This window comes from Protopterus annectens, chromosome 2.part0 (genome assembly GCF_019279795.1).
Source record: "Protopterus annectens isolate FY-2018-M chromosome 2.part0, PAN1.0, whole genome shotgun sequence".
Taxonomy (NCBI): domain Eukaryota; kingdom Metazoa; phylum Chordata; order Ceratodontiformes; family Protopteridae; genus Protopterus; species Protopterus annectens.
Window position 1 is genome coordinate 707,998,661 of NC_056728.1, and position 18,131 is coordinate 708,016,791.

General features: G+C 34.6%; 1 protein-coding gene across 1 annotated transcript in view; it reads right to left on the bottom strand.

Moving 5' to 3' along the window:
* ECPAS (Ecm29 proteasome adaptor and scaffold) overlaps positions 1-18,131 on the bottom strand; it is a 2,158,898-nt gene that overhangs the window by 1,273,418 nt on the left and 867,349 nt on the right. Inside the window, exon 19 of the mRNA XM_044061033.1 lies at positions 3,080-3,171. Within this exon, the coding sequence (XP_043916968.1) occupies positions 3,080-3,171 (92 nt within the window). The remainder of the gene's footprint in view (positions 1-3,079; positions 3,172-18,131) is intronic.

An 18,131-nucleotide genomic window follows, 5' to 3' on the forward strand; every position in this document is an offset into this window, starting at 1 on the left:
CCATTTCAAATCTTTAATGTTCTTCTGATGGAGCCATTCTTTTATTGATTTGGCTCTACGATTGTGGTCATTGTTGTGTTGAAAGGGGAAATTCCTTTTCATCTTCAGCTTTCTAGCAGACACCTGAAGGTTTTGGGCCAAAAGTGACTGGTATTTGGAACTGTTCATAATTCCCTCCACCTTGACTAAAGCCCCAGCTTCAGCTGAAGAAAAGCAACCCCAAAGCTCGATACTGCCACCACCATGTTTCACCATGGGGGTGGTGTTCTTTTGGTGATGCGAAGTGTTGTTTTTGTGCCAAATGTACCTTTTGGAATTGCGGCCAAAAAGTTCAACCTTGGTCTCATCAGACCATAACACATTTTCCCACATGCTTTTGGGAGACCTGATGTATTGTTTTACAAATTTCTGCCAGGCCTGCATGTTTTTCTGTGTAAGAAAAGTCTTCCATCTTGCAACCCTACCCCCCAAAGTCCAGACATAAGGAGAATACAGGAGATTTCTGTCACATGTAGTACACAACCAGTACTTGCCAGAAATTCCTGCAGCTCCTTCAGTGTTGCTGTAGGTCTCTTGGCAGCCTCCCTAACCAGGTTTCGTCATGTCTTTTAATCAGTTTTGGAGGGGCGTCCAGTTCTTTGCAATGTCACTGTTGTCCCATAGTTTCTTCACTTTTTGATGACTGTCATCGCTGTGTTCCGTGGTATATCCAATGTTGTGGAAATTTTTTTGTACCCTTCTCCTGGCTGATACCTTTCAACAATGAGATCTCTCTGATGCTTTGTAAGCTGTCCTCTCTGCGAACCATGGCTTTTGCTGTAGCAGGCAACTGAGTAAATGTCAGGAAAATCCTACTAGGACAGCTGAACATTATTTGGGGTTAATCACAGTCTCTCTAATTGATGGCAGGTGTGTATCCAAGAAGACTGAATACTGTAATTAAATCAAAAGGTGCTTCAAGAAAGTATTAGTTTAAGGTTGTGCACACACAACAAAGTATTAGTTTAAGGGTGTGCACACTTATGTAACCAGCATATTGTAAGTTATTTTTTTTTATATTTTTTCCCCCAACAGATTTGTTCGTTTTTCAACTGAATTGTACAGGTTATAGGTCACATTAAAGGTGGGAAAAGTTTTGAAATGATTTATTGTGGTCTTAGTTTTTATACCACAAAAACATTGCGTTTTAACGGAGGTGTGTAAACTTTTTATACTGTATGTGTGTGTGTGTGTGTGTGTGTGTGTGTGTGTGTGTGTGTATACACACACTATATATATATATATATATATATATATATATATATATATATATATATATGGCTCTACATCAGAAGTTCAACGTTTCAAAGCTTCGAACTTCAAATGGTCAAGACCATAAGAGCGACGTTTTGAAACTTCAAAAATGTAATAAAAAAAAAAAATGACATTTTTTTTACGTTTTTGCATGGGGGCACCCTCCACACCCCCCTGCTAAATAAATATATCAACTCCAAGATCACACTACAGTAAGGAAAACAGTAAATTTCCCACCCTGTACAGTGATCTCCATTCAAAACGTTTGAAGTTTGAAATTTTGAAACTTCGAGCTTCTGAAGAGGATCTATATATATATATATATATATATATATATATATATATATATATACACACACGCACACACACACATATATAGATATATATATAGATATATATATATATACATATATATATATATATATATATATATAGTTTAACTATGAAATCTCAAAATACTGAAATCCCAAATTTCAGTATTTCGAAATTACATTGCTAAAACCTTCAAATCCCGAAAACCCATAATCGTGAAACTCAAAATCCCGAATCTACACTACACACAGAGCACACACACAAACATACACACAATGTCCCCCCACAAGCACACAGACAAACCTAGACCACACCCCCCCTACTTATATATACTAACTCCGAGATCGCACAATCAGACACACAAGGGTAACTCACACCCACACATTTCACAGTCCCTCGCACACACATCGACGTACACTAAAGCCCCTAACCAACACACTTGCACATATATACACACCCGAACTAACACCTAACCATTCACACACCGCAACACCAGAAGCGCTAATTCAAAATTTCCGTACTTCGGGATTTTGAATTTCGCGCTTCTGGTGTTTCGGGATTTCAAGGCTTCAGTGTTATAATTTTGAAATACTGAAATTCGGGATTTCAGTATTTCAAAATTATTAACGGAACCCATATATATATATATATATATATATATATATATATATATATATATATATATATATATATATATATATATATATATTTTTTTTTTTATTTTATTTTACAATAAATAAATAAATAAATATATATATATATATATATATATATATATATATATATATATATGACATGGTCGACAGTTCATATGGTCGACAGTTTATTTGGTCGACAGTTCATTTGATCGACAAGCATTTTAGGTGGGGGGCATTGCCCCCAACACCCCCCAATGTGGGGGGCTGTGCCCCCTACACCCCCCTAACTATATATATCAACTCCAGGGTTGCACAACATTGGGGAAGGGGGCAAATCTGCTTGTCGACCAAATAAACTGTCGACCATATATATATATATATATATATATATATATATATATATATATATATATATATATATATATATATAAAATGTATGCACATATGGATGTTACCAAATATTCTACCAGTAGGTATCTATGTATACTTCTAAATGGAGTTCATGCTATTTCAGTGTAAATAATTCAGAATGACAAGAAGTCAAAAAAGAAACAGATTCATTCCTCTATAAAGAACTGACCTATATGTCATACCCAATATAAGAAATCCACCAAACATGAAAGCCATAAAATACAAAAACAACAAAATAATGACTAAGCAGTGTAGTAACTCAATTCAGTCAGCAACAAGTCTATAAGCACCAAAAGAGTTACATAAACTGAGTACAGCTTTGTTCAGAGCTTGAGTTTCAGTAAAACCACTACATAAACAGTGTACTGATATTACATTCTTACCACAGTTTTCATAACATTTGAAGGATGTGTGTCAAATCTTACCTTTATCCAATCTATTTTATCGGCAAACTTGATAGCTAGTTTCTGAGGATAAACAGAAACTACTTCCAGAAGGCAGTACATGGCAGTAACACCTTTAACAGATGATAAACAAAACAAAACTATTATTTGAAAAAATCTAAAAATATCACATTCACACACCAAAACAAATCTAATGATTCACCAAATATGAACTCTCAACGTCTTATACTATCAAAATATTTTCATCACTGATGCATGTTGCAAGGGGGTAGCAGAACTGTAGAGCAGAATGAATTGCTTGAGGCAGCAGGAACTTGCAGGCTTTATGCACCCAAACTTCACTCATAGAAGTCCAACATCTATGTAGTGAGGTAAACTGCAAACATGTAAACAAAAGAAGATGTTGCATATTTGGCAGAAGCACTGAATCTGTGCCAAGGACAGAAGACCTGAAATGTCAACAACCCTTGTAGCATTCTAGTCCAATTAAACTAAACACACCCTTCATTTCAATTCAAAGGAAATAATCACGCCAAAGTCTCGCCTTGTAAAGAAGACTGCAATAATTTTAATACCAAAAATAAAACCATGTGTATATTTTTTCCACAGAAACAGTTTAAGGTATTTTGCAATGTGATCTTTTCATACCTGGGTCCTTGCCAATTTCAAGGCAATCACTATAATAACTTTTAGAAACACTTTTCCTTAATAACACATTTGAATCACCTTTATTAATCACTTAAGACATATGAATACATTAACAGAAAACAAACCATATTAACATGTTTCTATTTGTATACATTATACAGATCTTTTCTTTTCTGCAATTACCATCAGTCCAACATTACATAAATTACTAAATTCATGCCTTCCCTAAAATCTGTCCTCATCCTCCCAAACATTATTCAGCACATATTGTTCCCACAATTTCCAATTATTTCTATGCAAATTTGCTCCTTCCATTTTTTTAAAGATCCCTTTTCCAATTCTTTCATCAGTACTCAATACTTCAAACACAGTTGGTTTAGACTTCAATTTCCATTTTCTAGTAATCATTTTTTGGGCAGCCAGCAGAATTAAACTCAATAAGGTTTCACCATATCTAGGCTAAACTCAGATGTGTCCAACCTCAAAAAAAAAAAAAAAAAAAAAAAAAAAAACAAACAAACAAACACAGACTTGGATAAAGCCAACTGCTCACCAATTATTTCTGACAATAATCTGTAGGGAATTTTTAAAATCTGTCAGCTCATTACATTCTCAAAAATACGTTTCTGATTACCACTTTCTTCCCTATCACATCTATAACATTTGCCATCTGTCCAAGGAATACTTCTATGAAGTTTGCCTGGGGTATAAAAATAGCTATGCAAACCCTTCCAAGATCCTAAACATTCTGGATTTCATGCATACTTGGAAGACATACATGTCTCCCCTTTGTTCTCTAGTAAATTGATTTTCCTGTCTCTCTTCCTAATCTTTTCTAACATTCTCTAATTGATTCTTATACTTATCATGCAATATTGTACATGTCCTAAAGCCCACCAGAGCAGGTCTTTCACTTAAGGTTCTCATATCACTTTCTCTTTGCCTATACTCTGACATTAATCCCTGGTAGGGAAAGCAATCTTGCCTGCAGTCCAAATGTCTTCTTGGCCTTATCCCAATATATTACCTTTACCTCTCTAGTTATCTCCCAATATCTTGGTTCCTTTGCGAGTATTCTCCAGTAAATTCCAGCCCCCTTTTGCCTATTTTCCATAAACCTACTTGCAGTCATCCTTGTTGACAAAACCTCCTTTCCCTATTCATTTGTTGGCTTAGTTGTTAAAATATTTTCTGCAGCTTTATGGATGTAATATTCTGTATGGTTGTTGTTATACTACTTAAGGATATACAGCCAAAATCCTACTCTCTATTTCTTGAACTCACCACCTTCATCATCACCCCTTTCCATTTTGAAATATAACCTTCTGCTTCTGTTACGTACATCATCCTTAACTCTGCAGCTGTAAAATATCCTTTCTAATCAGGTAATCCTAAACCACCCTGTTCAACTTGATAAACTTATCCCACTTAACTCTTGCCCTCTTCCTCTCCCAGATAAATTCCTTCGAGAGACTATTAATTACATAACTACTCCTCTTGCTGCCTAACCCATATATAATATCAGAGATACTAAAAACATTTTAACATGCTTATATCTTACTATCCATAAACAAAAGCTTCCAGTTACTCACTGTTTGTGTTATCTTTTTTTTGTCTATTCCCACATATCCTTAGCTGCCATAGCAGAATCCTTTTTTATCCAAACTCCTAAATGATTCATTTTACTGTGCCCCCTTAAATGTGGGTACTGCTAAACCAATCCATATGTGGATACATAATTGGCAACTAGAGCCTTCATTGAGTTTACTTCTCGAAAAGATATGAAACTGACTCAATATGTTCCACTACACTGAGATGTCCTTTTCTGGATTTATCAGGTACAAAATTATATCATCTGCAAATAAAGCTGACTTTTCTTGATAATCACGCAAGTTATATCCTTGAATTTCTAAGTCCATTATTTTCTTTGCCAATGGTTCTAAATATAAATCAAATAACAAATGGGAAGAGGGCACCCCAGCCTATTTCCTTTGTTCAAATGCAACTTATCATTGAGGATCCCCTCCCATGTTAATTCTTGCATTTGATCTTTCATATAACCTCTAATTAAACTTATTATTGTATCAGGAAAATGGAAATATTTCCATTATCCTAATCATGAAATCCCATTTTACTCAGTTGAATGCTTTCTCTGCATAAAGACCCCACCAACAGCAGCATTTTCTTGCATTCTGCTTCCTTCTGGATCGTCATTGTTCTATTAATGTTGTCAAGTATTCCCTCTCCCTTCACAAAACCACATTGATCCATATATATATATATATATATATATATATATATATATCATTTTTTGGAATTGGGTCTTTTTTAGCAATCAAATGGAACGCTCATAGAATGGCCCTTTATCGCACACAAACCCTCAAAAGGTTTTTTCATTGAAAGGCCAAATGATCATACAGAATTTCATCATACAATCATGGTTGGCCAACATGAACAGACCAGAAGGTAGTAAGTAGTTATCGGTAACAAAGCTAATTATATATACCAACTTCGAGATTGCAGTATAGTGGGAAAACAGCAGGTGTCCTTATCCCTTCATTACCGATAACTACATAGTACATTTTTGTCCCTTCATGTTGGCCCTCTACTACAGTGTGATGAAATTCTGTACAACCATTCAAACTTTTGATGAAGGGATGTTTCAAGGGTCTATGTGTGATGAACATTCCATTGGATCGCTATATGTAGACCCTTCGAGAACACCTCTCTCATCCTTTTAGCTAGTAAAGACAAACACTTTAGAATAATGATTTAAAACTGAAATAGTCTGTATGAAGCAGGATCTGATGTGTCTTTACCATCCTTGGGTAATACAGCAATGACAGCTTTCTTCCAAGATGTTGGTGCTCACAGTTAAACAAAATCTTCCAGATCTTTATCACTTTTTACCCTCCTAACTTCCACAGGAATACCAAATGCCCCTGAAGACTTTCCTGAAGATCGATTATGCATCAACATTTATATATCATCCCCTCCTATCTTAACTGTTAGTTGTTGAGCCTCATCTACCTCTAAACGTGACATAATGAAGTCTTCCATAAATATTTCCATTTCTGCTCTTTCTTAATTCCACATTTCTCTGCTTTATAAAAATTTTCATAAAATTTCTGAAACACCCCCAAAAGCATTGACCAACTCTCTGGTTATTCTTGGCTCCCCAAGTTTAGCAAAAACGTTTTCTACTTTTTGCTGCCCAAATTATTGTGCTAAATGTTTATGTGCTCTTGAGTCATCAAAAATAGTTGATTAACAGTAATCTTTCTAAACTCATACATATTATTCAGATACTCCCTTATTTTCTCTTTAGCACTTTGCATTTACACCTCTACTTTTTCTCGAAGATTCATCTTATTCTGCAAATACTTTAACCTTCATCAGCCCATCTTAGTAATTCCAGTGGTTTCTTAACCATATCTCTCTCTTTTGGTTTTATTTCTACCCTAATTTTAAACTCATTTTCATTTTATCCCACTATCTATAACTTATGAAAATATTTCTGCTTTCCCCAATAACGCCTGAATAATTTCCACAATCCATTCCTTAAATTCCTCTCTTTTTAAACAGATAGGTGGGAAAGTCCCAGTGTTATCATGTTTACTTCATTACCCTGCACTTTTATCTTAGTTTTGTATTAGGGCATGATATGAAATAGTTACTGGATGTGTGTCAAAACTTTTACAGGATTTTGCTTCTTCTGAAATCTTTTCTTTGTCAAATTCACATGCTTTCTTTCCAAATGTGTCTCCTGCAGCCTTGCTTTTTGCACTCTGCATTTCTTAATATAATTCAATAATCTTCCCTTTTGTCTATACCTGTAACATCATTTACATTCCAAGATAATACAGCAGCCATGATTATAAAAGCTGTTTTCCCACCTGTTATACATGATAGCTTTTGAATGCTTATTGCCAAATTTTGTGTTGCATGGACACGCATGTTTGGCAGGCTGATCTTTTGTATAGATGTTTCTTCTCTATCTGAAAGTATACTACATTTTTCAAGACATTTTATTTTAATGAAAACCTTCAAGAAAAAAATGCATTTCAAAACACCTCATCCCCTATTAACCTAAACATACAAAACTATGTGCATCTACAAAGAAAAAGTTTATAACCACCCAGACAGTAACAATATTCCCAAATAGACATCTGTACCCATAGGCATCACCTAACCTAAAATTAAAGTTACTATGCTAAACTGGATGCTACAGACGGTGTTACCATTTACACTGATTGCGGTCTGTTCTTTTCTTATTTCTTTTCCCCTTCCAGACGTAAACAATAGCTTGTATGCTTTCAGAAAACATTAACTTTTAACCCTAAGAAAAAGTGCACTGGCTATCTTTATATAAAATTAAATTGTACACCATTACAGGCATTAAAGTATTACAGCTGCTAGGGAGGTTGCTAACTCTTATTCACTTCACTTCCCATAATTTCAAACTATTTCTCAATGAACTGCTTGCCATTATACCTTTACATTTTGCATTTCCCTCAGCAAAGAATCCTTGAGAACTCTCAGGATTAATTAGTGTACCTGTAAATGTCCACGGAAAAGCAATGAATCTTTGTAAATTTCACTTGGAACAGAATGTAGAGCTGCAGGGTTCTTGACTCCCACTGAACATTTGCTTATCGAGAAGAACAAGCTGGTATCATTGTAGTTGTAAGAAACCTAGCATTTTTCATGGTTTTCATAATTTTGCCTTATTTTAAGCCTACTTCCTTACAAAAACAATTGTTTATTGCTTAAGCTAAAGGCATTAATCTAGACATTCATTCTTGCAAAAATACAAAAAAAAATCTTAAATCTGCATAATTCTACATACAATATTATCAGTTCATTTAACACCCCATCCTGCCACCCAGATGCCCCAAATCATAACATATTAACATTAAACTTGCTTTTTCCAGCCTTTTTTCTCATTATACTGTAAAACCCTATATTTCTTACAACTACAAAGTAATTGTTTACTTTAATATCTTTACATCATGAAATGTTTTACAATAATACTAATAAGCACCAAACTTGTTCATCTTGCAGCTACTTTTATAACCCATTTAGAGCGTGTCTAATTATTAATGACAAAGTGGGATATGCTTTATAGTCTACCAACAAGTTCAATAAAGTCAACAAAAGTCCTGTCTTTCAGCCACATTTTCTTGCAAAGCCAGATTTCACAATGTGATTGGCACTTTATAGTCTCCCACTGATTCACTAATGTCAGTGTTTGCTAGTCTTCTTTCTGTTCATCTCCATCTCCCAACACCAGACTCTGGTTCAAGTCCATGGTACTCCTAATTCTTCTAGCTACTCTCCTGTGCTTTTTTCCTTTCTCTCAAGCATTTTCTTTTGGAACACTGGAAAAGTTTGCATTGGCAGTCTCTCTCTGAACATTACTGCCAGAAAAATGAGAAACGAGTCTTTTTCTGCTAACTGGTTTACTTTTTTGTTAGATAAATCTTTTTATTTTCCTCTTGACTTGTTCTGCATCAAAAAATTAATTTGATCCCCAAGAAATAAATATTCTGAAGAAAGCTGGATACAGCACATTGAACCTCACACCTGACTCCTGAAATTCCCTAATTGCTGGGATAAATATGCTTCTCTTCTGCCTGGTGTACAGTGAATAATCATTTTCTACAAGTAATCATTTACTCTATCTTGTTTTTAATACTTTGCCCACCTGTTACAATTGTCAGGATCATCTCTTTCTTTTCTCCAGGTATGACTGCATCTTTACTAATATAGGTCTTAGCTGTTTTCTCATGGCCATGTTTGGAGTATACACTACTCAGCAGGGAATTCCTAAGATTCACCAACTTGATAAATAAAAACATGCTCCTAGCTTCATTTCTCTTCCACATCACATCTCCACCATTCACTACGTATATAAGGAAACGTTCCCTGAAATTTATTTGGGCTAAACACTTTCATGCAAAAATTCTACATAATCTGGAGCATTATTCTATCTTTCTCGGATTATTTTATGTATCATGCAATATTTTATACATCACACAACTAATGCATTTTTAAGAACGTCTGTCCTATAGACTCAACTAAAAATGTTAAAGCGGGCCATTAACTTAGCACTTCTCTCTCTCTTTTCTCTTCTTACCTGTACTCTGTTATCAATCCTTGATAGGGAAGGGAATTTCTAACCTGTAGTCCAAACTCCTCTTTAGCCCCATACCACATTATTACCCTTCCCTTCAGAGTTACCTGCTCAAAATACTGTGTTCATTCACTAATTTTCTCCAATAAGTTCTATCTCCACCTCTTCACTATTCATATACCCCCCCTACTTGCAGATATCCCTTTTGGTAAAACCTACTTTTACCATTCCTACTGTGGCTTAGTTTTTAGAATACTTCGCATTACTTCATGAATATAATATTCTGTATGGTTGTTACTTGCATCCAAAATCCTGGTCTCTCTTTGTCTCTCTTGAATGACCCCCCCCCCCCACACGCACACACGCGCACGCACACACACTTCATCATCAGCGTTTTTCACAGTGATTTACAGCCTTTTGTTTGAGATATATATCAGCTTTAACTGCGTATCTTTAAACAGTCTTTCAAATCATTTAACTCTAAACCACCTCACACAATGTTAATTATATCACTTAACTCTTGCCCTTTCTCTCCTCCAAATAAACTACATTTATTCTCTATTGTTATCCACATCTTTTCCTCCAGTTATTAAAATATGTCTAACCTATAAAAGGCTAAAAGTACTAAAATAGTTCATTACGTGTATCTTAATATCTGCATCCATTATCAGTAGCTTTCACTTTTTTATTTTTTGTATCATCTTCAGTTTAGTCTTTTCCTATATATATTCATAGCTGCTAAAACAGAATACCTTTTAATCCATTCACCTAAACATTTTGCCTTGTCCTCATAAGTATGGGTATTGCTAAACCAATTCAAGCATAGGTGTACAGTTTACTTCTATAGATTTTGTTTTTTTCTTAATATATTTTATATCCCAAAAGCACTAAACTGTCTCAAAATGTTTGACACCAAAAAATGCCCTTTTTTGCATTTATCAATTATGAAATAATATCACATGCAAATAAGGTTACCTTTTCTTTATCACAAGTTACATCTTTGAATTTGGGAATCTCTTACTTTCTTTGCTAATGGCTCTAAATATGATGCAAATAAGATAAAGGAAAGACAACATTTCTCTCTAGTTCCTCTGTTCATACATAGCTTGTCAGTAAAGAGTCTTCTCACCTTAACTGTTGTCTTCAATCCTTCATACGAGCTACGCGCTCGAGAGACCTCAGCACTGAAATAAATAGGACATGCTGGAGGGACAGATTCATAACCCAGAGGCTTCCTTCACTCTGGAATAACTCTCTTCAAGAGGAATCTTGATGAGTGGATGGGAGATAGTAGGTTTACCCCGGGTATCACTTCTTTGTCACTGTTAGACAGAGGCACAGTATACTAACCTCGAAAAAGGGCATAGCAAAATTAATTTAAAATGGGTGGCGAAAGCCAAACACACTCTGGCTAGGCTTATAAATGCCCTAGAGCAGATAGCCTAGTATGAACCTATGAACCTATATATATCCTGTGTACCAGCCCTATTACTCAGAGAAAAGCAAATGCTACAAATGCCCTACTCAAAATCCCAGCTGAACTTAGCAAATGCTTTCTCTGTACCAAGACTCAGCAACATCATTTTCTTTTACTCCGACTCTCTAAATCATTGCTGTTCTATTAATGTTTGCTTCACTTCCACAAACTCATTTTGATCTATACCAATATATTTGCGATTCTTTTAGGTAACACAGACAAAAACTTAATGATCCTGGTTTAAAACTGAAATAAGTTTATATAAAGCTAGAGTTTAATGGGATTTACCCTTTCAGCAATACCACTAACACAGGTTCCTTCCAAGATGCTGGTACTCCCACCACCTTCTTACAATATTTTTGAACAAAGCCTTTCACATCTTCGGCATTCCCTTTCTTCCTAACTACTACATTTACAAAGAAATACCATCAGTTCCTAGAGACTTTCCCATTAATTAACCATCATACTATTTTTATGTCAATGTCTCCTACCATATGGATTAACTGTTGAGCCTCATTCTCCTCTAACAGTGATATAGCTAAGCCTTTCATAAATATTTTCAAGTGTACCTTTTCTTGTTGTCTCCATTCTTCTGCTATAAACAGACTTTTATAAAATTTCTAAAAATATTTTTGATCTCTAATTATTTTTCTTGTGATAGGCATACTAAGTTTGGTGCACTTAATTGTTTTTCACTTCAGAAATTATCAAAAAATAATTGCTTTACAGTAACCCTTCAAATTTCATGCATATTGCCCAAATATTCCCTTATTTTTTCCATCAATGCTCTGCAATTGCTCCTCCTCTTGTTCTGTGAGAATCATTTCCCTTTGTAATAAGTTTTGTCAGCCACTCTAAAAAAGATTGTATTGCTCATTTTCTATATCTTTGTCTTTGAAATCCATTTTCATTTTATCCCATTAACTAGCTATCCCTTCTGAAATAATTTCTATCTTTACTAATAACCCATGAATTATATCTACTATTCATTCCTTGAATTCCTCTCTTTTTAACAAAAAAGCTGTAAGACACAATTGTTTCATTTTTTTCATCATTACCATGCATTTTATCTTAGTTTTTTATCGGCACATGATCAGATATGGCTACTGGACAGTTTTCAAAGCTTCCAATTAAATACAAATTCTCTTAAGAAATATAACTTCTATCCAATCTAGACCAGTTATATGGCATATCAGAAAAATAAATAAATTGTCTGAGTTCCTGCTACTGAATTCACATATCCCATACAAAATACTCTTTTAATTCTTCAGAAACATATCTTTTCATTATATTTTTCTATTTCTCAGATATATTTCAACAGTGAAAATCTGGTTCAACTTCCATATATAGCATTCACTCAGGAATTCTAATTATCTCTCCCCAAATTATCCTAAGCTTCATACCAGTAGTTTAAAGAGAAGTATAAATGCAAGTCAGTATAATCCCCTCTTTCCCAATAATTTCTTACCACTAATCTACCCTTACTTTACTTTTTTACTTTTTCTATCACTAATGGGGCCTCACCTTCAGTCAGCATTATTAACTCTCTCTAACCCCCCAAAATCCTTTATCAAATGGAAATGTTTAGTATCCAAATGTGTCTCTAACATTACTTGCACCATATACATCTTAATATAAATAAAATGCAAAGTGTATTGGATTATATTGGTAAGGCCCTTTATATTCCATGTAAATATTGACAAAGACCCCAATTCTGATAAAAGCATTATTACCTCCATGTATTAAACATGACAGTTTTTCTGAATATACATTCCAATGTACACAATAATGCCTTGGCAGGCTTATTCTTATATGTAGTTACTTCTGCTCATCAATAATTGAACCCATGTCACATTTTCAGTCTTTTTACTTCAACAGGAATACTTAAACAAAAACTAAATACACATACAACAGTTCAATCCCCTTTTAACTCACAGCAAACATACAAACCACTGTGCACTCTCCAACAAGGAACTCTACCCCATCAACAGCAGCAAATGCCCCAAGTCAGCAACCACAGATATCATCCATTCTAATGATAAAAGGTAACTATGTTAATGCAAGTTAGAGCATATATTCTCACTTACTCCGGCTACATGTTACCTGCATTCCCCTTTAGATATTAAAACAACTTGTAAACTTTGAGTAAATAATAACTCTTAGCCTTACAGATATTAAAACAACTTCTATGCTTTGAGTAAATATTAACTCATAGCCTTATAAAAGTACACCTGATAACCTTAAACGAATAAAGAAAATTGTGCACTGTTATCTTTAATGCATTACAGCATTAAAGCTCCTGGGAAGGCACTTGATTATACAGCTATTCACTTCCTACTATTGCTGACTTAATTTATTACATTATTTTTAATTACACGGAACTGTATGCCAATACCTCTTTAAAAGATGAACAGCACTATATTCCAAAGACATGAAACAGGTAGAATGGCAACTTCTAAATTGTCCAGAGGAGTGAGTGAGTGGGTGAGTGGGTGAGTGGGTGGGTGAGTGGGTGAGTGGGTGGGTGAGTGGGTGAGTGAGTGGGTGAGTGGGTGAGTGGGTGAGTGGGTGAGTGGGTGGGTGAGTGAGTGAGTGAGTGAGTGAGTGAGTGAGTGAGTGAGTGAGTGAAACACAGTAAAACGGCCTTGCAGCCTAATTCCACAGCCACTTGCTGAGTAAACTCTATGGATTTTGGTAGATGTTCATGGCATCACAATAGAAGTCATCTTCAACTTGTAACACTGACCTTGTAGTACAAGAGAAACTGTCACTTAGAACACACTGCTCACACTATCACTGTCTGCATGTGCAGACTGATTATCTTCAGCCAAAAACTGATGCTAGTGGGAAAACCCAGCTAGGCACTTTGCAAATATAAAAAATAAATAATGTTTGTGCTTTCATAATTCTCTCTCTCTCTTTTTTTATTAATATTTTTAGGTCAAGCTGTAGGCATTTTTTTAATCTGGACGCCTACCTCTGAAGAAGTAGGAGAAGTTATTACTATCTTTTATTTCTATATATCAAAATGTAACCCAGAAACTGAATAAAAATACAATCCCAGTAAATGAAAATTCAGAAGTCAGCTTCAAACATGATAAACTCCTTTTATCCAGCATTTATTAGGAAAACATGTTTAAAAAAAAAGTTTAAAAGACCAAAAAACTGCTATACAGATTACCAACAGTTAAGTGCTTTCATCTTAATTTGGTGATATGAGAACAATAGGAAATGTTCATTTAACCAAAAAAATATATTTTTCGCTCACACTCCCCTAAAACCAACCAATCACGATCACAAAAACTACAGAAACCTGCCCAAAGTGTTTATTCTTTCATAAAATGTTTTGAATACAAGAAACCCTGTGAAAACATTCAAAATATTCTCAATAAGACAACAAATATATATTAAACAGAATATAGTTGTTTTAGAGTATGCTCACCCATTTCTTTAATTCACTATAAAGTGAAATGTTCTCATTCAATCCGGGTAGGTGGGTAGTATCAAGCCAATGCAGCTGCCTGTTCAACAATCTGTTATGCCAGTCACCCACAAACGCTGATGCAGCAACCTGCTCAATAACTGAAAAAGCAAAACCAACAAAATCCACACGTCGTAGAATGTTTTGCCAGAGCATGTTTAGTGTCAAAATGCTGAATAGACTAAATATGTTAGAGTCTTCTGTTGAATGTATTGTCTGTTTTGCCAAGGCAGAACATATAGCAATGAATACAACATGCAATACAGACTATCCTTTTAGCCAAACAATTGAATCTACCACTTTTTCTTTCTTTTTTAATAATTTGGAAAATCGAATGACCGTAATCTGTTTCAATATATTGATACTGCTTGCACCTCCCACATTTTTGGTGTTATTAGAAAATGTGTCCTTAAGTTCACAAAAAGGTTTCTCTAATAAATTCTTGATCCTGAATTTTTTCTTATATGTAAAAGTATGTGCTTCAGTATTACTAAGCTTCCTTCTGTCATCATGACACTGAAAAAATATCCCAGTTCTTATGGATAATGCTCTCAACATTCTTCACATCCACTGTATAATACGACACCATGTTATTCCTATTGAAGTACGGTTGTTATTCAAAAATTGTTTATTGTGAAGCCTATTTTTTTTTATAATAGGTGCATATGCACGCCTTCTTCCCAAATTTCTTGATTGACACTATTCAGCAAAACATCTGGGTAGCCACGTTCCTGAAACATGTTCTTTAACAAATGTAATTCAGTCATTTATCATCATCCGATGCCAATCTAGAAACTCTTATCCCTTTTTTTTTTTGGTGGTATGGATGACAGCTTGTAAAAAATAATGTGTTCGATGCTCGATGTTCTATGTAGGCAAAAGGGACAACACATTCAACAGAAGACTCTACCAACATATTTATTGTATTCAGCACTCAAGACATTAAAAATGTTCTGACAAAACATTCTAAGATGTGTGGATTTTATTGGTTTTGCTTTTTAAGTTATTGAGCAGGTTGATGTGACAAGCTTTTATGGGTGACTGGTGTAATAGATTGTTGAACAGGGAGCTGCACTGGCAGCTCAAGCTCGATGCTACGCACTCACCCAGATTAAATAAGAACATTTCACTTTATAGTGAATTAAAGAAACTGGCAAGCAAACTCTAAAAGGAATAATATATTCTATTTATTATGTATTTGTTTTTTATTAAGAATGTTTTGAATGTTTTCATAGGATTTCTGTATTCAAAACATATTTTATGAATGAATGAGTACTTTGGGTGGGTTTCTGTAATTTTCAAGATTGTGACTGGTTGATTTTAGGGGTGCATGTGTGAAAAATGTATTTTATTGGTTAAGCGAATGCTTCCTATGGTTCTTATGATGTCACTAAATTAAGACTAAAGCGCTTAACCAGTGGTAATCCATACAGCACTTTTTTTGTTCTTTTAAATGTTTTTTAAACATGTTTTGTTAATAAATGCTGGATAAAAGGAGTTTATTGTGTTTGGAGCTGACTACTGAATTTTTGTTTATTTCTACATATAATACACTCAGCTACACATTTACATCTCCCCAGTAGCCAAAGATCACATCATATTAACTCTGACTGGCTTCTTTCCAACCTTTATCTTGCTACAGTGTAAATCCTGGAAACATTACAACCAAGAAAGAGTACATTCTTACTTTACTATTACTAGCATGGTCATCACTGATAAAACACTCCTGCCCTGCATTTAAAATACCTCTAACTGCATACTAAACAGGAAACAAAAATGAAAAGGTTGCTATTGAGTGCATACTAAACAAGACCACTTTAAACTTATAATAATATATTCTGCAATTTACATCAGGAAGTTGTTTATACAAATATTAATAAAAAATGTTTGACTTGAAGTCACCACTTCTATCCATTTAGGGCCCTTTAAGTGCCCTTCTAAATGTTAATTACAAAGTACAGTTTATGCTTTACATAGTTTCCCCACTAGTTTAAAACAGTCAAACGTCCAGTCTTTTTCATCCTCTTCTTTTTGCAAAACTACAGTTCACATATCCAAACTACATCCAGTGAGACTGATACTTTGTATTTTTTTCTAATTTTTCACTAAATTCACTTTGTTGCAAGTCTTCTTAATTTCTGGTTCAAGTCTAAGGTATCCTTGGTTCTTCTCAGCTCCTGGACTTTTTCAATCACTCCAACATTTTCCTCTGGAACAACGAAAAAGGCCTCACTAGCAAAGACTCTCTAAGGGCTTTCATATTGACTGAGATACAGAGTCCCCCTTCAGTTTGTTGACATGCAATTTGTTGGCTAAACTTTTCACGTGCTCCACAACCTGTTCTGCATCCAGAAATGTCTTTGATCTTCCACGAAAAAGATAGCAACTTAAATGTCACACCTGCCTCATAACACCCCCAATTGCAGATATAAACTTTATTCACCATATATTAGGCAAAAAAGCAATACTTTCCATTTAAACTCTGTTCCCAATTTGTGATACTTGCCCCTTCTGGTAGAGTTTTGCCAGGGGGATCTTTTTATTTTGCAGCTTTACCATATATTAGTAAACCTGCATCTTTACCACTATATATCTCAGCAACCTTCTGATGTCAGGATTTGCAGCATGCACAAATAAACAGAAGTCCCATATGCTTTAGATGGAAAGAGTTCAGATGAATGCAAAATATCTTGCAGCACCTGTCGAAGAGAGTAGGGAAGCTCCCCAATACCCCAGGCCAAATTTCCCCTCGTAGTACAAATATTACATTGGATGTTGACTGAAAACAGACAACAAGCATACTAAGACTAACATGATCAAAAAAAGATAAATAAAAATAAAGAAAGAAATCCAGCTATGGAATACCAGTCTAGTTGCTTATTTGTACCTTCATAAAATTAATACAGTTTACTCCTACCAGTTTCTATGGTACACCAAAAAATGATCACAAGACACAGGCACACAAACATTAACAGAAAAGAAAATAGACCATATCAAAAGTTGCCATATTCATGCATTATACATTACATACAAGTTCATTTTTTCTAATGATTACATCCATTCATCCACAACCCCTTTGCTCAATTCCTGCCTTCCTTTAAACCTCGCTCCTCTTAATAAACATTAGTCTGCATGTACTGTTCCGAAAAATTCCATTTATTTCTAAGTAATTTGACCCTTTCCTTTTCTAAAGCTCCCACTTCTAGCTCTTTTATCACCATTACAATATTCCATACTTCAGTTACAGTTGGTTTAGATTTTGTTTTCCATATTCTATTGATTTTTTTATAGCAAACAGCACTGCACTTACTATAGACCTTATTATGTATAG